General features: G+C 44.2%; 1 protein-coding gene across 1 annotated transcript; it reads right to left on the bottom strand.

Annotated features, from left to right (window-relative positions):
* Positions 1 to 677: 677 nt before the first annotated feature.
* Positions 678 to 22,116, bottom strand: rab38b (RAB38b, member of RAS oncogene family). Its single transcript, XM_015961667.3, has 3 exons — positions 21,571 to 22,116; positions 20,201 to 20,478; positions 678 to 3,648 (listed from the first exon to the last, which is right to left on the bottom strand). Exons 1-3 carry the CDS (start codon positions 21,794 to 21,796, stop codon positions 3,499 to 3,501), a joined length of 654 nt encoding a protein of 217 aa, XP_015817153.1. The 5' UTR covers positions 21,797 to 22,116; the 3' UTR covers positions 678 to 3,498.
* Between the last annotated feature and the right edge of the window lie 1,178 nt (positions 22,117 to 23,294).

The raw sequence follows: 23,294 nt of genomic DNA on the forward strand, positions 1-23,294 counted from the left end.
TCATTTAAACCTGCACTGACTACTGTAACATGTTCCAGTTCCTTTACTTGTGAAAAGTTGCACTTTTGCTAAGGCTTTGTGTTATTTTAGGTTTAATAAACACTGTTAAACCTTTTCTAAACTATTTCAGTTTGTGTAGAACAGGACTATCAATGCTTTCTGAACATATGCAACACCGTTTAAAAAATACCGCGATAATACCGAAAACCGTGATAATTTTGGTCACAATAACCATGAGGTTAAATTTTCATACCGTGACAACCCTAGTGGTGATCAAGATGGGACTCTTGTTGGGTTTTCCCCATGTGACTAAAGTGGTATACCAGAGAAGATGGCATTTATGTTTCTTGAAATAATCTTATTTTTTCAGCCATTTACTGCCTACACAGACCCAATATGCACTCTCTGGCAGGGACGTTTCAATCAGAGCCAGATGACTAAATCTGATCCCTCATGCAGAGCATAATCCAGTCATATGTCCAACTAATGAGAACCTGAGAGTCCTGAATCACCCTGAACAGACAAACACACTTTCCTCAGTCTAAACTAATAAAACATGGAGGTTGACCCATCGACCCTTAGTGTGGTTGGCTACGCTTTGCTCAAGTGAGAGGACTTGATTCGAGGTTAAAGATTAAATAATATAAAAATAATTAAGAAAACAGCGAGTACACATGTGAGCACATGTATATTATTTAAAAATGTCACAATAAATAATGTGTGAATACATTTTCTTAAAAGCTGTATATGAACTGAGCAGTTTTATATTTTGTTCTAACAGAGAACATTATGATGACATTTCTCAGAAAAAGCCGTCCCGTGCTCCGGATGGTGCAACACTGAGCTGGTATCACATGATACGTGAATCCCACACCTTCACACTGTCCTGTGGAGAGGGCGTTCTTTAAATCCGGCACGCTTTTTACTCACGTGATGCAACATGACAATGGGGAACATTAGAACAATGACCCTGGTGTAACAGGCTCATCAAAACACTGTGCAAACTGGAAACCCATTATGAACACATAAATAGCAACAATTAAGTCATATTTGGTGTGTAGCTCTTAAATATGCAGATATGGAATTTATATAAGAATTTAAAATAAGAAAACAGAAGCTTTACTTTGTGCAGGGAATGCTGCTGAAGAGCCACAGAGGTATGGAGAGAAAACTCAACAGAAAAACAGGTAGCCAATATCAGAAGGAACATGGAGAGGATTTTTATAATATTTGGTGTGTGTGTGTGTGTGTGTGTGTGTGTGTGTGTGTGTGTGTGTGTGTGTGTGTGTGTGTGTGTGTGTGTGTGTGTGTGTGTGTGTGTGTGATTGGAACAGCAAGAAATAGTTTCACATAGATTTTAGAGCATACCCATAAAAAGACTCTAGTTACCATGGTTACTAAGAATTTGGTACAGGAACATAAAACATGTTCAGATTGTAACTAACGCTTCATTTTTTGACAAAAAATCATCATTTTGTTTTTTTTAAATCAGTGCTAATAAAAATAGGATTTTTTTTCAAATGAAATGATGTTGCAAACCAACCAAACCTGCTAAAACTATAAAATAATACATTTTACCAAACAGTCATTTCATGCTAAGCACATAGCAAATAACTAAAACCATTCAAAATGATTGTATGTGCAGAGATCATATAGCTAACCATGGCTTTACTGAGAGCGATCTACAGTTCTCTTTATGGTTTGTCTCTGGTTCTGTATATTTAAATGGATACTATGTAGTTTAGGCTTGTTTTTAGCACCCCCTAGTGTACGTTATTGAAACCAAAATAGAAAATTCTCTCCTCGCAGTGCGCTCGTCTTTTTAACACCTTAAGTGTCTCCTCAGCATTAATTAGTTTCTACAGGAGTGGTTCATCAATGAAAAAGCAAATCAGCTGACTTCACATACTTAAAACATGCAGGAAACGTGCTGTAAGCAGACTGCAGCGCCAGACATTTCAGCTCCACTTTTACTAAGTCCAACAGGGACCAGTCTGGCAACTCTGAAGTTGCAAGTGTGGTATTCTGGCCGTAGTGGGCGTCGGGGGTCTTAGTGACATTTCATTCATTTTAGCACATACTGGCTCAAGAAACTTATTTAAAATACAAAAGGTTGCATAGTATATTTTTAAAAACAAAGCTTATTGGTTTTAATGGCACACCGAAAACCCAAACTTGTTTAAACCAAAAATGTCTGTTGCACTAAAGTGGAGTCATAATGATTTGTGGTACGAGTGTGAATGCGAAGCTGAAAGTCCCACCAACGCCAACTCCCCAAAGAAAACCAGGGTGCATTTTAACCATCAAAACATAAATTCAGTTAAAGGCATCAGTAAAACAACATTTGATCAAGAGGCAACAAGACAAGACTTACTCACATCAACTGAAATTAACACCTGGAAAACAATGGAGGTGTCATCAATTTTCTTACAATTCATAAAAACGACCCATTTAGTCGTGTTTCCAGAAGAGGTGCTCACAGAAATTTCTGGGAGTGGAGAAGGTGACATACACAACCATTAAATTACCAGTATAATTTAATTATTTCATTAACATTTCCAGTAGTAATCTACCGGAAATGTTAATGAAATAATTAAATTATACTGAAAGTATGTGGATATATTTAGATATGTTAGACTGGGATAAGTGATATTAATACAAACCTAAAATGTTAATGAATTTAAATCAAATTTTTGGCCAAAAAATATTTATTAACTATAAATATCAGCTGGGAAAAGGGAACTATGCATATTATTGAGCCTTTTAATATTTTATAGTTTTATTTTCATTTTTTTAGCCGCAGATCAGTTTTGTTTCACTTGAAACGTTTTCAAATAGAATATTGGATCAGTCAACAGAGGATTCGATAGAATATGCGAATCCTAAAATATTCGATAGTGCAGCCCTAATTAAGTTACAACCAATCAGCATGAGTTAACCACACGTCCGGCCCAGCAGCTCTACCGGGCCATTTCTAAATACATATCCCAATGCAGGTACATGATTGGTCCCTGAAATGGCTCGGAAGGTGGTCCTTTCAGCCAGCCCGGTGAAACAGAGACACACGTGAACTGGGAAGGTCCAGGAAAACTACCTGGAAGATCTAATAGTGGAAATGTGCCCTTTGGATGATTGGAGTTGTGGCTTAAAACTTGCACTACAGCCAACCACTAGGGGGAGCTTAACTTCTCTCAGGTTAAATATCTGTCTATTTTACCATGAATACAATGAAGCGTAAAGATCATCAACTCTGTTTTCACTTAGCATCACTCACCAGAAAACTGGACAATTTGTACCTTTGCCAAAATACAGACACCATAAAATAGTCAGTGAGTTTTGTTGTCTCCAGAACCGACTCTTTCACCAATGTCCAAGCAAATGTACAAACATCAAAGAAGTCACCCTGAAAATAACTTGGGTGTCCTCTGAGAGCTGTGAGGCGTGGTCGTTCTGCTCTGCCTCTATTGTTTCTAGTCCTGCCATCACATCCTTCTTCCATTATTTTAAGCAACCAGAGCAGCTCATCTGGTCGTTGGAGTGGATCTGCGGTGAGATCGTGTCCGGTACCACGGATTTCAGGATGTCGTTCTCTGTGGCCATGATGTGCTTGACCAGGAAATTTGCAGCTTCACTGATGTTGAGATTGTCCTAAAAAAGAGAGAACTGTTTAGGGGTGCTATGTGAAAAAAGTCAATAAAACAACTGGTCACATAATAATGGGGCTTTGATCATTTTGCTGCCAGGAAAAATGACATAAAGGAAGAAAAAAAAGTCTATTTTGTTTTTCTAAATTACTTAAGCATTTCTGTTACTGCTAAAAAAAAAGGCAGTGAACTTTTTGAGTCTTAAAAGCGAGAGACTGATGTTTTAGGCAGAACATGCTCATAATAACCTTTGACCTTTTAGAATGTTGAGTCCTGACGCTAGAACGGCGGCACGCTTACACTGCTCCAACACCTCAGTGTCAGCAGAGGAATGAGTGAATGAACATGGCAGCCAAAAAGACTGCTGGGTGTTAAGATAAGTATGTAATAAAATTCATTTAAACCACTCTGCAACATTCCATAAAACATCAGGCAAGTAAGGAAATGAAATGTATGTATTTGTTGTGTTAATGTTAGGTCTTTTTTGAGTTTAAAGAAGACATATTATGGCTTTTTTTTCTTATGTTATAATAGTTTTATGGTCAAAACATAAATGAAGTTTGTCGCACAAAATTAGTCTCACATTCAATTCAATTCAAAAATACTTTATTAATCCCAGAGGGAAATTGATTAACATAAAGCAATGTGCAGTTTTGTTCTAGTCATTTTCAGTACCTTCCAGAATGAGCTGTTTCTGGGCTCTGTCACTTTAAGAAAACATGCTGGAGCTGGCCACGTCCACGCCTTTCCCACTCAGGCTGCGCTAAACTGAAAGGCTTCAGTAATTCAGTAAGGGCTCTTCTGGCAGCAGCTCTCTCCTGCATGTGAGGGGACTCCTCTGCTAATTTCCCCATTTGTGACATCACAAACAGGGACATTTTGGAACTGATTGTAATGGACACATAAATCCTGAAACCAGATCCAGAAAGTGGACACTTTGGATTGTTTCATGTATGAAGTGTCTTTAGAGGGAGTAGAGACCCATACAGCATCACAAAAAGATAAAAAAGGTAATTTTTACATAAATAGTCCCCTTTGACCTTCTTTTTTAGGTTAGCAGAGGGGGGAAAAACCTAAAATTAGCTGCAAAACAATCTAAAATAAACATGCAAGCATTAAAGAAAATATTCTATTTTAACATGTGACTTTAAAGTATATACTTTTTATTTTCATCTGTATGAAAAAAAAAGATTTTTATTCAGTGTTTGCATTATAATTTACAACAAAAGTTGATTTTGTACGAAGCTAAAACATTAGACATCAATTTTTGGGCCTCAAACTTAATTCTTCCAGTCACAAAACTATAATATTTCTAATAAATGATTATTAATCTGGTACAGAATTCAGACTTGATCATATATCCCATTCTGTGGATCTGTCTAACTAGTTCAGATTGATGTGAAAATGTTAAAAGCCCCAACATTAGCCGTTCTTGCTAATATTATCTTGGTTAAGGTTGAAAACAGTAACTTTTAACATTTAATTCAAAGTATATTTTCTCTATGTATATTTTATATACAGAAGTTTCCAGGTGATGGCCCCAAAAAAGAAGAGCTGTCAATTTCATGTAGTAAAAACAAAATTAGACAAATTTTTAAAAGAAACATGGCTAAATTATAGATGATCTATTAGCAACAGCAAGCAACTAATTAGCTCAAACCAGCCCTGCACATAAAGCAAGCAGAAGACGGAAATAAAACAATAAAAAAAGCAGGGGCGGATTTAGGACTGAAAAAGATCCGGGGCTTTAAAAAACACACACACACACACACACACACAAACACACACACACACACACACACACACACACACACACACACGTAACACGCACTAGTCTTTTCATAAAACATTCGGGGCTTGAGCCCAAGTAGCCGGGCCTAACGCCGCCCCTGAAAAAGAGAGTTTTAATCATAACACTTCTACACTAGCCATATTATTTTGAATGTGACTTAAGGAGATTGCATTACATTTTGGAAAGTCTATGTTATCCAGAATATGAGCACAAGCTGCTTCTTGCTTTCATTAAAAGCTCTGTAGAAGATAAAACGTAAGACTTTGATCCCAAAGGAGAGAGAAAATATGGATTCAGATGTTTGATTGAATCCTTTTGCATCTCTCTGTAAGGGTTTTGAAATGCAGTGGGAAGTCTGTGAGAAATGCAAGATCACAACCACAACAGGAATTAATTTCTAGCTTTGATTTTGTGGCTAAGCTTTTTGAACTCATTTATCCTGCTCTGCACACTTCGCTTTGTTTTGTTTTCACAACTTTGTAAGACCAATTCCTGCCTAGGGCACACCTCAATGGCAAAGGTTTAATGTTTGACAAGAAAATTAATTAATTTGTAGTAAACAGCAAATATCTGTTAAATCTATCATTTAACAGCTACAGACGAAAACAAGGCCACCTACAAATATGTTTTGATCACACTGCAGAAAAAAAACTTCTGTAATGAAAAAACGACTCTTTGGATGTGAAGTCTTGAGATGCTGTGAGTAATCAGCTCTGTTCTTTAAGATGACTCATTCTAAAGACCTTAGAGCTTTGTAACGCTGATCTGAAGATTTTATTTCAACAAACGGCAGAAAGCACTCCATCTTCTTCTACGTCACAGGGTTTCCAGTGATTATCGAGCTTTGCATGTGGAGTTTTTCACCCAGTTAAGTCATTTGAATGCATCCACAGTAATGAGACTGGTAAAGTTACTCATTATGAAGATTAAAGCTGACTGGTGTTTTTAAAGCAGGCAGTAGAGACAGCTAAATGCTAACAGGCGCCACAGAGTCATCCTCATCAGCTGGTTGGCTTGAATCTTACTGTGGTTTAGATATATCTTATTTTTTTCCTGTTTTAGATGAAAATCAACAAATTAGAGTGTCTAAGTTGTTAGTTTGACGGCAGCAGATCATGATGTTTAAAAAAGTTGTGATTTATAGATTTCATCCTAACTACTACGCCACCGTTTTGCAGTAGGGCTGAAACGATTCCTCGAGTACCTCGAATAATTCGAGTACAAAAAAGCCTAGAGTCAAATTCTCTGCCTTGAGGATTCATTTAATTCATGTTTAATTAATTCATGGCTTTGCAATCGCCCGGGGTCATGTTTCACCCGGACCGAAATAAGTGACGCACATACTGTCATGAACTCCTCCTCTTAACCTCCTCTGCGGGCCGGGCTGGCGGTGCACTCCAGTTCCCAGCATGCCTGTCACCGACGCTTCCCGGTGACGTCATCCCGCTGAGCCTATTTAAGGACCTGTCACAGCGGAGCCGGCACTCAGTCATCATCTAACGATAGACGCCAAGCCATTCTAAGACCTAAGACACTAACTCTACGAACCATACGGGAAGAGAACTTCCCACACATCCACATATCAGTCTCCATCCACCATTCTCTCCGCGCCTGGGTCTCATAACCAATCCAGCTCAGCCCATCGAACCTGACAGGATGACTGAGTCCCGAGTAGACCCAGCGGAGATCGCACAGCTGCGAGCTGAGGTAGCGCAGCTGCTCAGCCGAGTAGAACGCCAGGAGGCGGACAACGCCCAACTCCGTGTGGAGAACAATCAGCTGCGTGCTGTTACTGATCGCCTCGCATCCAAACTCGATTCCGTCACCGAACTGGTAGTCCAACTCTCCTCAGCCCTCCAACGACAGTCATCTGCCACTCCTAACGTGGTGGAGCCGTATCTAACTCTCCCAGAGAAATGGGATGGGATTAAAGGATCCCCGGAGAGCATGTTGGCCGTTCTGTCAATGACTTTTGAGTGTCAGCCGGCACGCTACCCGACTTCCTGCTCTCGCGTGGCTCTGTTAACCTCCCTGCTGACTGGGCGACTGCTCTGTACCATCAGAAGTCCCCAGTCTGCAACGACTATGAAGCCTTCGTGAAAGAACTGAAGAAGGCATTCGTTCATCCCAGCAGCGAGGTCGCAGATGAGACACGCCTGCTCCAGCTTCGACAAGGCTCTCAGACCGTGGCCGAATTCACCTCACGCTTCCGGACCACCGCTGCCCGTCTAACCTGGGGTGATGCCGCGGTGAAGGCTGTGTACTTGGAGGGATTGTCACCCCGCATCCGTGAGGGCATGATTGGTCACGAGGCTCCAACCACCCTGGACCAGGCGGTGGACCTGGCTCTCCAGCTGGACCGCTGCCTCCTCACCAGACCAGGAGTGAGGGCGGTTCCCGTACAATCCCGAACTTTCCCCCGCCGTCAGGAGAACCAACCCGTGGAGGAACCCATGCAACTGGGTCATTTTCCCCCCGAGGAACGGGCGCGCCGTTTTCAGGAGGGACGATGCACCTATTGTGGGGCTCTGGGTCATCCCCGTGCAACATGTCCCATACGCCCGGGAAACGGTCCCTCCGGGTCGGTGTAGGAGCTGCCTCACTCGGAGTTTCCACTCATGCAGCTCCTCATCACACCACCCTCTCGGTCTCCTTCCAGCTGAGCCAAGGACCGGTCCCCCTGGTGGCCCTCCTCGACACCGGAGCTGCAGAAAGCTTTATCGATCAGGGGTTGGTCAACCGGCTCAAGATTCCACTCACCCTCCTCGATCATCCCGTTCCCGTCACCTCAGTGGACGGGCGCCCTCTCATGCCATATCCGATCACGCACCGAACCCAGAACCTCCGGATGACCATCGGAGAACACGTAGAGACCCTTCATTTCTTGGTCATTCATGCCCCTACGACTCCTCTCATTCTGGGTCATTCCTGGTTCCGCCTCCACGACCCTCACATCTCCTGGTCCACCAGTAAAGTCATGGCATGGGGTGTTAACTGTCGCCTTCATCATCCGTCTCCAGGATCACAGCCTAGGGAGACACCACCCAAGGATGTGGATTTAACACTCCTTCCAGGATCACAGCCTAGGGAGACACCACCCAAGGACGTGGATTTAACACTCCTTCCACCCCGATACCACGATCTGGCTCGGGTCTTTGCAAAGGAGCCTACCACCAAGCTGCCTCCTCATCGCCCCTACGATCTGGAGATCAGGCTTCAGCCCGGAACCACCCCGCCTCGGGGTCGGCTGTTCTCGCTCTCCCCGGCAGAGACCCAGGCGATGGACGCTTACATCATTGAGGCTCTCCAGAAGGGGTTTATCTGACATTCCACGTCTCCTGGGGCGGCAGGGTTCTTCTTTGTGAAGAAGAAGGAAGGTGACCTCCGGCCCTGTATAGACTATCGTGGATTGAATAAAATCACCATCAGGGACCGCCATCCTCTTCCCTTAATGAGCACGGCTCTGGACGCCACTGCCCAAGCCACACTGTTTACCAAGCTGGACCTCCGCAGTGCATACAACCTCATCCGCATAAAGGAAGGAGAGGAGTGGAAAACCGCTTTCATTACACCCACTGGACATTATGAGTACCTGGTCATGCCCTTCGGCCTCTGCAACAGCCCTGCCGTTTTCCAGCGTTTCATCACTGATGTCCTCCGTGACATGCTGGGTCGTTGGGTTTTTGTTTATTTGGACGACATACTCATCTACTCCCGCACGGCAGAGGAACACACCCAGCATGTTCGAGCCGTTCTGTCACGCCTCCTGGAGCACGACTTATTCTGTAAACTGGAGAAGTGTGCTTTTCACCAGGAGTCCACCTCGTTTCTGGGATTCATCATCTCCTCCCAGGGCCTGCGCATGGACCCACAGAAGGTTCAGGCGGTCGCGCAGTGGCCACTACCCAAGACCCTGAAGCAGTTGCAGAATTTCCTGGGGTTCTGCAACTTCTACCGCCGGTTTATCCGCAACTTCAGCGCCCTGGCGTCACCATTAACTTCCCTGACGAAAACAACCAATCAGCCTCGCCCTTTCCGCCTCTCCCCGGAGGCTGTTGCTGCCTTCCATGAGCTGGTCCGCCGCTTTGTAAGCGAGCCCATCCTCCTCCACCCGGACCTAACACGGCCTTTCGTTGTGGAGGTGGACGCCTCTGAGACGAGCGCGGGAGCCGTACTGTCACAACGTGGCCAGGACTCCAAACTCCATCCCTGCGCATTCTTTTCCCGGAAGTTCTCTCCTACCCAGCAGAACTATGGGGTCGGGGACCGGGAATTGTTGGCGATAAAGTGGGCCCTGGAGGAGTGGCGACAGTGGCTCCTGGGTACCCCCACTCCTTTTCTAATCTGGACTGATCATCAGAACCTCATCCATATTCAGACCGCTCGCCAACTCAACCCTCGTCAGGCCCGGTGGGCCCTCTTTTTCGAACCTTATAACTTTCACATCGCCTACCGCCCCGGCTCAAAGAACCTCAAGGCGGACGCCCTGTCCCGTCAACACACCCAGGATCCAAGGCCTCCTGAACCGAGGTCCATCCTCCCGACCGAACGGTTCTTGGCCGCCCTGCAATGGCCCCTGGAAGCCTCCATCCGGGCGGCTCTCCCGGCGGACCCGGCGCCCCCAGAGACGCCTCCTAACCGCCTTTACGTTCCGGCCGTGTGTCGACAGGAGGCCTTGAGGTGGGGGCATAGTTCACGGCTCTCGGGACACCAAGGCCAGGCTCGTACCTTCCAGTTCCTCCGCCGGGCCCTGTGGTGGCCCTCTATGAGAAAGGACGTGCGTGAATACACCGCTGCATGTGACACTTGCGCCCGGTCTAAGTCCACCACCCAACCTGGAGCCGGGGAATTGCAACCGCTCCCTGTGCCTAAAAGGCCGTGGTCGCACATAGGTGTGGACTTTGTCACGGGGCTTCCCGTTGCCGACCACCTGGACACCATCCTCACCATCACCGACCGCTTTTCGAAAGCTGTGCATTTAGTGGCTATGGCAGGGCTCCCCACGGCTAAGAAGACGGCGGAGCTCCTCCTCGATCATGTGGTGAGGCTCCACGGATTCCCCCAGGACGTGGTGTCTGACAGAGGGCCTCAGTTCATCTCACGTTTCTGGAAGGCTTTCTGTCGGTTGGTGGGCGCTTCCGCCAGTCTGTCGTCAGGCTATCATCCCCAGACTAATGGTCAGACAGAGAGAGCAAACCAGCAGCTTGGGTGTTACTTACGCTGCTTCGCCTCGTCTCAACCGTCCACCTGGCCTCGTTACCTCCTATGGGCGGAGCTCTCTCACAACCGCCAGACATCCTCCGCCACGGGTCTATCGCCCTTCGAGACCTGCTACGGATACCAGCCCCCTCTTTTTGACCATCAGGTGCCGGAGGTGGAGGTTCCGGCGGCTCAGGATATGGTCCGTCGCTGCCGTCTCGCTTGGATCAGGGCTCGCGCCGCCATCACCCGGGCTAATACGGAGTACTCCCGACAACACCGCCGCCGCCACCGGCCCGGCCCTGTGTTCCAGCCTGGTGACCGGGTTTGGCTCTCTACCGCAAACCTCCGGTTTCCGGCTGGTTCCAGGAAGCTGTCGCCTCGCTTTTTGGGGCCCTTCCCAGTCCGAGATGTCCTCGGTCCGGTAGCTTACCGGCTGCGCCTCCCTTCCACTCTTAAGGTGCACCCGGTATTCCACGTCTCACAGCTCAAGCCAGTGGTGTCTTCTCCTCTCCATCCGCCTCCGGCCCGGGTGCCGACGCCCCGAGATGTCGATGGGGACCCCGTCTACACCGTCCGCAAGATTCTGGACTCCCGCCGCCGGGGCCGTGGATGGCAGTATTTGGTGGACTGGGAGGGTTACGGTCCGGAGGAGCGTAGCTGGGAGCCTGCCCGCTCGTTTCTGGATCCTTCCCTGTTGGCTGATTTCTGGTCTCGTCGCCCTGGGCCTTCTGGAGCCGTCCCTCGCGGGGGGGGGTCCTGTCATGAACTCCTCCTCTTAACCTCCTCTGCGGGCCGGGCTGGCGCTGCACTCCAGTTCCCAGCATGCCTGTCACCGACGCTTCCCGGTGACGTCATCCCGCTGAGCCTATTTAAGGACCTGTCACAGCGGAGCCGGCACTCAGTCATCATCTAACGATAGACGCCAAGCCATTCTAAGACCTAAGACACTAACTCTACGAACCATACGGGAAGAGAACTTCCCACGCTGCCACATATCAGTCTCCATCCACCATTCTCTCCGCACCTGGGTCTCATAACCACTCCAGCTCAGCCCATCGAACCTGACACATACACACTGCACTGAATGCACACTCGAGTAGCGAATGTAACCTAACTTTCACATGGTGGACAACGTGGACCCCGGTGGAGTGTGAAAAAGACAGAAAATGTCAAAGGTGTGGGACCATTTTTCACTTTGTAAGGCGTTTACACATGTAAATGTCACTTCTGCAAGCGGACTCGGATGTCCGTTATGTATTCTGCAGACTCTGTGTGACTTTTTGATTTGTAGCACTTAGTTTTAGCTCACATTGTGCTTCTGGTAGCAACACGCCGGACCTAAAAATGTGCTAAAAAAAAGCAGTTTTTACATGACACGTCTGACTTTTTATTGTGTTTTTATTGATGTCTGTTGTCCCTCGGGATTGCTGCAGTCGGAATGAGCTCCCGCACCGCGAGAACAAAGATCTCAGCTCTAAAGCAGATCTTCATCGCATACGTCACACGTCACGTGATCAGGAAGCAGAAAATCCATGTGTTAGGAGATTGTTTTGGGCCGCTGCTGTAAAAAGGTGAGGCGCAAACTGGAAAATCTTCTGCTGATCACAATTCAACAACAGATTATAAAAGAACAGATAACGTTGGAAACGCGCGGATTCTTCCTGATGTAAGAGGTGAGTCTCTGCTTTGTTTTGGTTGTTTTGGCGTCGACATCATCCTAGCATGCAACGTTCTGTGACTCTTAAAAAAACAGTAAAAACGGTGAGAAACGCTGTCAGCGAAGGGCTTTACTGATCAGGAAACAGCTGGCAGCGAATGAGTGAATGTTTTGGGAACTGTGTTTGAACTGTACAGTTGCCACATTTATGAATTTAAGCTAACTATAGAAGTACGTTCTAGGTGTCGTACTCGCAGGGACCGGGCTTTCTCAGTCCTAGCACCGTCACTCTGGAACCAGTTGCCACCCTAAGTTAGGCTGTCCCCATCTCTGCCAGTCTTTAAGAGTCGCCTAAAAACCCACCTCCTCCGCTTGGCGTTTCCTGAACGTGTTTGAATTTGGCTCTCTTTTATGTTGATTTTATTTCCCTGTTTTCATTGGTTCACTCTATCCCTTGTTTTACCCATTTGTCTTCTACCAGAATGTTTTACCTTTTTTTGTAATTTGTAATTTGTCATTTGAATTGCTTTTATTTTCGATTTATTCACTATATTTAACTTTCTAATGTACCATGTTCAGCACCTTGGGCTTCCCGACAGGGTTGCGGAAGGCGCTTTATAAATAAAGCTTTGATTGATTGATTGTTAGAAACCAACAATAATGCATCCAGCTAAGGCTCTGTTTATACAGAAGGATAATTATGCCAATTTTTGACCCGATACTCCGCTTCCAACGAGGATACGCCTAATTACCACACTAGCTCTGAACATAATCTTTGATGTTTCTGCTATGTGGACCAATAGGTTATTTCTTGTACCCACAAGAAGCCAAGGCATCCTTTACTCCAATATCGAGTGCAGCTGGCTACAGGCTAGGATAGAGCTAACAATGATAATGATGACTTAGAAGCAAATAGTCACCTTCAAAATGTCTCAGGCTACTTTTTCTAATTAACAGCAACTGGATATTATGGTGAAATGTATGTGTGAAGTGAATAATGAGTCAATAGTGGCATTTTAATTCCTTTCATGAGTCATTCAGAACTATAACAGCAAGATGCCAAACAACCACACTTCCTCTAATAAGGAGCCTTAATCTACTTCCGGACCATGGGTCCCCAGAAGAATGAAAAAATGAAAGCAAGTCAATAGAGCTAAAAACGCTTTTTTCTAATTCCGCTTGTTTTGTGCAGTGGTGTCAAAAGTACTCACATTCATTACTCAAGTAAAAGTATAGATACAAGGTTTTCAAAAGACTTTTTTAGAAGTTGAAGTATCAACTCAAGCTTTTTAGTCAAGTAAAAGTATAAAAGTACTAGTTTCAAAACTACTTAAAGTAAAAAAGTAAAAGTCATGTAAGGGAATAAAAATGACATTAATGACATTAATAAGCTTGGGTCATGCCGCAGGGCCTACAGTTCACACACAGAACAACATACAGTTACCAAGCTTTGTTCGGCCGCAAAAGCACCTGGTTCTCAAAGTTCTTTGAGCTAATGCATGCTCTTCTTGGCCTGAAGATCAGCCATGCAACACTAAACAGTCTTTCGCAAGCTGCTGAGGCAGGCAGTGCCGTATTAAGCTTAAGTGAAAGCTGGCACACAGCTGGGAAGGACCTCAGCACCTCTAATGTTTCTCCTGGGCACCCAAGGTACGCATCCAACTGCTGGCTCATTTCAAGTGGGCCGGTCTTCTTCAAGGAGGAAAAGAAGTCCTCTTCCTCAGATGAGATCAGTGAGGAGCCCTCACTGATATAATTCTTGACCTGGCAATCCAAGTGGCTTCTGATATAGTCAAGGCCTGTAGAATAAAAAACAAAAATCAGGACTATTTAGATTATATGACGGTATTATAATTGTGTACTGGATAATGTGTGTGTGCATGCGTGCGGGTACTCTGATTTCCCCCACAGATCACAACATGCCCTATAGGTTATAAATTGTAAGTCGCTTTGGAGAAAAGCGTCTGCTAAATGAATTAACATAAACATAAGAATATTGTGGCATTAACAGAGGGGTGCCGGCGGTCAGGGCTAGGGGGCCCCCCAACACAAGGGGGCCCCAGGAGGCCGCCGACCTATGCCTATTGGTAAAACCGCCACTGGGTTTACACAAAGATAGGTTTCATTCAAATCTTTAGTTCTCCAACTCTAAAGCCGGGCGTACACTGTGTGACTTTTTCACTTTTTTGAGCCGATTTTCCAGTCGTGTGAGAATCCACGACATCGGGGCGAGTTTTGCGCCGAGCGGTCGTGTAGTGTACAGGGGGTTACGAGAGGCGATTAACACCACGTGACCAGCTGCCGATCAGCAGTCGTGAGGTCGCACGGACTTCCGGCGTGTTTAAAATTTCGCTCGTCCCTCGTGAGGGTATCGCACTGTTGAAGCGGCGCTGCGAGCAACTGCGACCCAAAAAGTATCAGAACTGCTCACGGCGCATGCGCAATCTTGCATCAACGCCGCTCGCTCGCTATTTCCCTAATAACACACGCTGTTCGTTTTGTTTCTACACGTTTTTTTACTCAAAGATTGTCAAGAAAGCGTGTTTGTTGTGTTCATGTCAAATTAAACTGATCACAAAACACAGATTTACTTTCTTTATTCGTTTTCCTCATCCAACACCCATAAATCCCTGTGTGTCCTCCTGCAGCACTCTCAAAGGACAACAGGCAAGACAAGACAAAAAAGTCTGACGTGTTGTGTAAAAACTGCTCTTTTTAGCATATTTTTAGGGCTGACGTGTTGCTACCAGACGTACAGTGTGAGCAGTCAGGTCGCATGCGAGAACTGGGTCGTGCAGTGTGAGCACATGACTCGTGAGATCTGCCCTGCGAGGAAGTCGTACAGTTTGAGCTGAAGCTGAACGCTGCGAGTGAAAAAGTCGCACAGTGTACGCCCAGCTTAAGACCTCTGCTCCGAGTCGGCTGTTGCGTTTCAGTTGCAAAGCGTTAACTCATTTACGTACAAACGGTGAGCTCCCTGCTTGGAGTAGGCAGCAGCAAGGCGTCAACATTTAAATTCAAACAGTCAAAAGAACCTGGGTGTGAGTGTAGACTCTTTGTGGTCCCCCACATGACTTTAATTTAACTGAATTTGGCTGATAACATCTTAACAAAGACACTTAGGGCCTGAGCGCACACTCTCATACACAGACAGGATCATGCCTATATTTAGTACATGCTTTATCAAACAGATGTAGACTATAGATTTGCACAATTTAAAATAACATCGAAGTATTGCATATAGCAACAATATAAGCTCAGATAACATTTGACTAGAGTCTAATTTAAAATGTCAAACAAAGCCAATCAAATGAACTTGCAACATTAAATTATAGCTTACTGCTAGTAAGCAAGCCATAGCATGTACCCAGGCATAGCATGGCAAACATTGAAAATTTACCATTATTATGTTACTAGGTTCATACAATATTTTATCAATAATCGAGTGATAATATGAAACTTTTAGCTTACCTCAATATGCTTTTTCAAGTTAGACGGTGAGTTTTTGAAAGCCATCAGCTCGTGGTACTTGGGTGCAGAGAGCTTGCAGCGCATTCGAAATGAGTTGTTTTTGCATCCAACCATTTCAAAAAATGCTTCCAGGTATGGCCAGGGATGTACAGGGGTTGGCTTGTCTTCCAGGCTATCAGCGCCGTCCTCATGGGTACTTGGTTCAGACATCTTGTTAGCAAGTTCTGTTGCCTCTCCGCCCAATGCTACTGCTACAACATACATTTGCTAATGGTCTTACATCCTGGAGTGTCACATGATTTGTGTCACGTGCAGTTGCGCTGACCAATAGCATGTCGGAATGGTAGGTCTCATCCAACCACAATCTAAATTTGTTTTTCACCGACAACTAGCCGAAATGAAGTGGGAGTAACGAGGTTATTTTTTAAAAGTAAGGAGTAGAAAGTAGTGATAATTGTGTGAAAATGTAAGGGAGTAGAAGTATAAAGTAGGCTAAAAAATAATTACTCCAGTAAAGTGTAAATAACCAAAATTTCTACTTAAGTAAGGTTAGCTTATTTTCGAACAGGGTGAAATGCAATTTTAGGTTTTGTGTGAAAATAATTCCAGGACTACAAATGCGCTTCACGAAAGTGACGTCATCAAACCAGACACGGAGAAAACTGAGGGAAAATGGCTGTAAGTTCAGCAAACTTCCCACAGGAGGAAAGAGCTACCATAAATCTGGTAATTTGGTGAGTAGCAGCTACGCTAGGGGAGAGGAGATTATGAGGTGACGTCAGGAGAGGAGATTATGTGGTGACGTCACATTTGCGACGTGCAGATTTCTGGTGTCTACTAATGCCAATTGCGAACTTTTACAAGCGGATAAATCTCAAAGTACGTGACAGTCGTGGTTGAAACACCCACCATTAGTTTTCATTTAAATTGCAGTACAACATATGTGCGACCCAGGGCCTAAGGCAAAGCGGATTAGAAAATAGCGTTTTTAGCCCCGTTGACTTGCATTCATTTTTTCGTTATTCCGGGGTCCCATGAGCCGACCGGAAGGGGAGGAGACTTAGGCTCCCTATGCTGGAAAAATACTACCGTAATAAGTGTAGTAAGTGCTCCCTATTGAAAAACACCCAAGCGCGCAACGTTCTGTGACTTGGTGAAAAACGCTGGCAGCGAATGAGTTAATGTTTTGGGAACTGTGTTTGAACTGTATAGTTGCCATATTTATGAATTTAAGCTAACATAACTATAGAAACCAACAATAAGACCAACTAAGGCAGAAATGACAATGTATTTAAACTTATGAACTTACTGCGTATGACTTGTCTTTTCTGGTCATCTAGAATCTTCTGGTGCTGATATGTAACTGGCATCAGCCATAAAACTCGCAGAACACCAGTGAGAAAGTGACCTTTTGCTCAGGAAAATTGATTGCAGTAACTAAATTCAATCAAATGATGTCATTCCAACTTCATTCTTACATACTGCACCTTTCAAGTGGCAATGTGTAGTTTATAGGGTTGTCACGGTATGAAAATTTAACCTCACGGTTATTGTGACCAAAATTATCACGGTTTTCGGTATTATCGCGGTATTTTTTAAACGGTGTTGCATATGTTCAGAAAGCATTGATAGTCCTGTTCTACACAAACTGAAATAGTTTTGAAAATGTTTAACAGTGTTTATTAAACCTAAAATAACACAAAGCCTTAGCAAAAGTGCAACTTTTCACAAGTAAAGGAACAAATAGCTTATTTTTCTGGAACATGTTACAGTAGTCAGTGCAGGTTTAAATTATACAAATCCAAACATTCAAAACATAAACAATATGTAAACAAATCAAAGAAACACCACTTGTTTTCTCATATACTTGTTTTCTTCATTATCAAAATGAAAATCTAAAACTCCAGTCCACACTTGACTTGAGCACTGTACAAGTCAACCTTAAAAAATATGTATTTAAAATAAATAGCCAATTTAAACAAATTACTAAAATAACTACTACACTATGTAATCAAATCCAAATGTTCAAGTATAAATGGCATTGAATAAGTAAACAAATCAATGACAAGGAACTAATTGTATATTTCTCTTCATCATCAACAAATAAGATGCTTCATCCAGCAACAGGGTGTCTGTGACACGGTTTAAATGCTGGCAGAGGGCGCTGCGGCTGCAGTATATAGTGACTCGTTGCATTCTCCCTCAACCAAAAGTCCTCACGTCATGCATTTCAGCTAAAATGCTAATGTTAACTTACCTTGCACTGGCTGTAGAGACATGGGTGATCGTCACACAGATGTGCCATGAGATTCGAAGTGTTGCTGCCTTTTGCAGACACTTGTTTCCTGCACGTTCTGCAAACGGGATAGCAGTCTTCTATTAACTGTCCCTCAGCATTTTTCGGAAATCCCAAATATGCCCATACTTCCGATTTAGTCTTCTTTGAGGGCTGATGGATGTCCTGGGCGCTGCCGTCTCCTCCTTCGGCCATTATTTCAGCTTCAAAGTTTTGGTGCCGTTGCAAACTAAAAAGTGCGTGTGCGCGCCGCGGGAACTTCAGCTGAAGCGACGGTGGCTGGTAAGGGTCATCGCGCCGAAACCGCGGCCACGGTAAACCCACCGAGATAATATAGTTTTTTAAAAACTGGACGGTTATTTTTATTGTCAACTTTTTTACCGGGGTTTACCGCTATACCGTTACCGTGACAACCCTAGCTAGGGGGCAGTACATTAAGGATGAGCCGGATACTCGTTTCAGACAAGTATCCGGTACGGATAAAGCATTTTTGACGAGTACGAGCATGAAACAAGTAAAACTCATAAATATCTGTAATCGTGCTGAAGGAAAATCCTCATTGGGTAACTGACTGTCTTCACTCTCTGTGATTGGCCAGTCACATTGAGCGCCCGCCCCTCCCTACACACAAAACTCTCTAGCCGGGAGCTCAGTCCACGTCCAGTCCATCCAAGCACACACACAGACAGTAACGGATCTCTCTGTGCTTGCTTCACTGTTACTCACGTTTCTTCAGTACTCCCTAGGTTTTCTTCGCCTCTTATTAAAGTTACTTTAAAGATATTTAAAGTTACTTTTTTCGTAACGTACGTGGTGCATTTGACAAGACAGAGCTGAAAATGGCGCCACTGCTCCGGTCGGGTTTATTTTTCCTCTCTCTATCTCTCTCCTCTTCCTCAGGATCCACTCCCTCTTTCCTATTCACTCTCTCTCTCTTTCTTTACATTTTTAATCACAATTGTCTAATTTTGCTCATTTTAAATATATTTTAATCATTTTCTAAATTCTTTTTTCTATTTTACATGTTTTGTTTTTGTGAAGCGCCCCGTGATTTTTATCTTGAGAGGCGCTATCGAAAAGATCTTTTCTCCTCTCTCTCTCTCTTAATTCATGCACTTAAATATTAATGTACCGATTTTATTGAAAAACTTGTTCTCTAATAGTTCCTTTACTATTGTGATCAAAAACATTTAATCTCAACTCTGAGGCTGCTCTGTAAATAGTTTTCAAATAAACAATACACATAGCAACTTCTGATCAGACTTAAAATAACGTATTGGTTAAACTACACCCACTTCCGGGTTAGGCCACGCCCACTCCGAGTACAGATACGGATACAGATCATTTAGATGGTTGAACAGATACAGATACAGATAGTGGTGTACTCGCTCATCCCTACAATACATACATACATTTGAGGGTAGTTTTACACCATATTGCCGTGACTGTTGCTTGTTTAAAAAAAACATTACGGTAACTGTTACCTGTGGAGCAGAAAGCATGAAACCTTGGAGTGACTTCTCAAACTTTGATGGTCCTTCAGTTAATTCCATTGAGAGAATGAAATGCCGATTGTAGTGTTCTGGCGCTGTCGTTTACAGATCTGCTCAGGGTCCTGCGCCTGCCGATAACGTCATCATACTATGACAATACCATTCAGCCAAAATATTTTGCATCTCTTTTTTGATTCTGTTCTTTCATATATGTTTTGGAAAGAGTTTAGCAGTTTTGTTATTAAATTTGTGTTTCTTACTGCTTAAATGTTTTCGAACGTGGTAAGTTGCACATTCAGCCAATCATCTAGTGCGACATCACGGACAGGCGCAGGACCCTGAGCTGGGACTCGGAGAAGGAAACAGCATCTAATATAACGTCCCCCAAAGACGCACGACCCGCACACTATGTACTTTAGACCCGTTTTCTATGGTTATATTGTACAAAGCTACCAAAATTTTTCAAAAACTTGACATTATTTTATTCATTTTCAATGTTTCTACGGATATTTTCAAAGATTAATGGTAAAAAATCACACATCGTCTCTTTAAGTGATGTATATTGTCAAAACCCAGCACTGAGTGGGCTTTTTAACAAATTACCTGCTGCCTCAGGTCCACGCACACCAGTGCTCCAGATCTTACCTTAGCTGAGCTCTCAAACCAGCCAACAAAGCCATGGTCCTTGCAGAACTGGTCCATCTTGATGCCATTGTTGGTCAACTCCCTGCCCTGGTCGCACTTGTTAGCCAGCAGCACAGTTGCAATGCTATGTCCATTGGCCAGCATCACCTTTGAATCCAGGTCTTCTTTCCACTTAATGACGGCCTCGAAGGTCGTAGGTCGCGTCACGTCGAACACGATGAAAGCTCCCATGGCCTCACGGTAATACACCCTGGTCATGTTCCCAAAGCGCTCCTGACCTGTGACGAGTAAGCACACACACAATGACCCTTATGAGAACATACCCATTCACCAGTCTACTGAGACATTTTCATTGTTTCGCTGCTTTTTTTTTTCTTTTTGTGCAGAAAAGCACCTGACGCAGCTGTCATGAAGTCAGCAGTTAGCTGTGCCAGTAATTCCGTGAATCGACACATTCCAGAGTTCTCCCTGTCACGCTGAACTCAAGACAACAACTTGTTTGTGCTCATATTGAACTCATTTGAATTAAAACAAGTCACTATGGAATATCGTAAACATTTTTAAAGACTTTAAGCTCATTAAATACAAAAAGTCTCAGCAAGTGCATATGTGTGCAGCTCTAAATTTGTGCCATGCACAGAAAATGAAAACTAGCTGTCACTGGAACGTTCCCTCTGGGTGTGTGTTCTGCTGTGTAATGTGAGTCGTCATTGGTCTACAAATGAAATGACTGTTGGCGCACTTCCTATCTGCTGAGCATCACAGGTCTTTGCACACATTCACGCTGCAGAATTAAGAAATATCACAGAATGAGCGGCATGAGTCTGCGTCAAAAACAAGAGGAAACATGACTTTTGGCGTTTTCTTCCTATTTTCATGCATGATTTTAAACAGGGAAGCAGCTGTGACATTCGAGTCATGTTAAAGTTGTTTAAAAAGACACGTGCATGTAATATGTATTCTATACATTATATTTAAAACCAAATTTAATTGTTTATTCTGAGTGAGAGTGATTCAGTGGAATTTATTTATTTTAATTTGGTCTACAATGAAATTCCTGTGACTGACCTTTAAATCTCCCTCACATGGTTTGGGATCACATGATGAAACATCATACCTTGGAAAACTGACTGGGAAACGTGTGTGTGTGTGTGTGTGTGGGGGGGGGGGGGAGAAGAGAGGAAGGCTGCAGTGACAGTGCACATTTGAATTTTGAGACATACATCAAACTTTTCTGTTTCAGATCAATAAGCGCTCGATTTCTTGCACATTTGAACGCTTTTTCTATATTGAATCCATAAAAATATGTGAGTTTTTATCAGTTCCCTACAGAAAAGCAGAGTTTAAATGAATCATCCTCACATGCTCACCTGCTATGTCCCACAGCTGGAGCCGGACGGTCTCGGAGTCCCAGTTAAGGACTTTCAGGGCGAAGTCCACTCCGATCGTGGCTCTGTAGTTGGAGGAGTAGGTCTGGTGGACGTAGCGCCGGATGATGGAGGTTTTCCCGACCCCCAGGTCTCCGATGACCAGCACCTTGTACAGGTGCTCCTTCCGGATTCCCTGCATGCCGTTGGAGTAAGGCGCGTGGGTCATCCCACCTGTCGGTGTCTCTTACGGCTTCCAGGAACTTTTTATTCCTCGATAAGAGAGCGTTCTGAGATCCTGAGACCCCGTGTGTGTCCGTTTTTGGCGAGCAGAGGATCCGCCCTCTGTTTCTGGAGCGCGAGACCGCTCAGGGGCAGGACCGGACCGGACCCGGGTGCCGGGAGACTTGTGACTTCGATAAGTTCTGGGAAACTTCCTGGATTTTATCAGGGTGCTTGCCTGGTTGGCATTTATAGACAATCAGCTGAGAACACACAAACTCACAAAACTTCTATTGTAATCTGCAGTGCCGCGCCTAGAAAAAAATTATGGGGGGGGGGGGGGGGGCAGTTTAATTTTGGGGTGGCACACAACACACCAAATTGGTACTTGGGGAAATTGGGGGAGAGTTCAGTGGCTGTTCAATGCACGGACTAAACCACTGATCCACAGCTCCTGTACAGTCATATCTCAAACTTAAGAAACACATTTAAGAAAAAAAAACTCAAGCAGTAGTTTTGAATTAGCCTGATGTTTATGAATTTATTGTTTCAGCATTTTAGAACAGTTTCATTTGCCTGCTGCCATCTGAATTAAAGCATCCACAAAACAATATATGTTTCTATAATTTTTAAAATGGCAAGCCCCTGAAAAATATATTAAAATTCTAATTTATTAGAAGACAATTTTTTGAGATTTTACCACAAGATGCTCGCTAACCCCGGTTTCACACTGCAAGCGACAGCTGAACGGAATGGCAGCAAAGCGGCGCCGCTTCAAATAGAATCCAATTATTGTCTATGGAGTGTTTCAAACCAGCTGCGACACGGCAATTTTCAGGCGCATCCCAGAAGCAGCATGCCGCGCTGCACCGCTAAAGATAGGATCGAGTTCTATTTTTTCCAGTAGCCGCTTCTGGGACACGTCAATTTCCGCAGTTCACATAATGCGAGACAGGAAACCACACACAGTTTCAGTGTAAAATCCCCGGTTGTTTTCAAAATAAAATGCAACGTTGCGATGTTATATATAACTTACGTCAGCACGTGTGACCGAACGGCTTTGTTTACCACCAGTTTCTTTCAAGAAGTGCAACGGTGTGATTCCTCGTGGGGGTTGTGATCTCTCGATGAGGAAGGATGGCGGAAATCTCGAGGGAACGTTGTCTCGCAAGGAAGGTGTCGGAAGTCTCGAGGGATTTTAGAATCTCGCGAGTACAGCGAGGTGCAGAGAGGAAGCCGTGCCGCGGCCAAGACTCCCAGTGTGAAAAGGACCGCTTTGAAGTTTGCAAGTGAGCCGCTCCGCCTCTGTTTCCGTTCCACTGATGCTTGCAGTGTGAAACTGGGGTAATACTCTTTCCAGATTTTTTCAAACACTTATTAGTTCCTAAAACATTATTTTTCTTACAAAACGCAATCTTCAAAATATTTGTTGTCTTTTATCTCCCAGTGTGTTCGACTACAATCAGAGCTTCATTGAGTCACATTGTCTTTCATCTTTTTTTATT

This window comes from Nothobranchius furzeri, chromosome 10, assembly GCF_043380555.1.
Source record: "Nothobranchius furzeri strain GRZ-AD chromosome 10, NfurGRZ-RIMD1, whole genome shotgun sequence".
Taxonomy (NCBI): domain Eukaryota; kingdom Metazoa; phylum Chordata; class Actinopteri; order Cyprinodontiformes; family Nothobranchiidae; genus Nothobranchius; species Nothobranchius furzeri.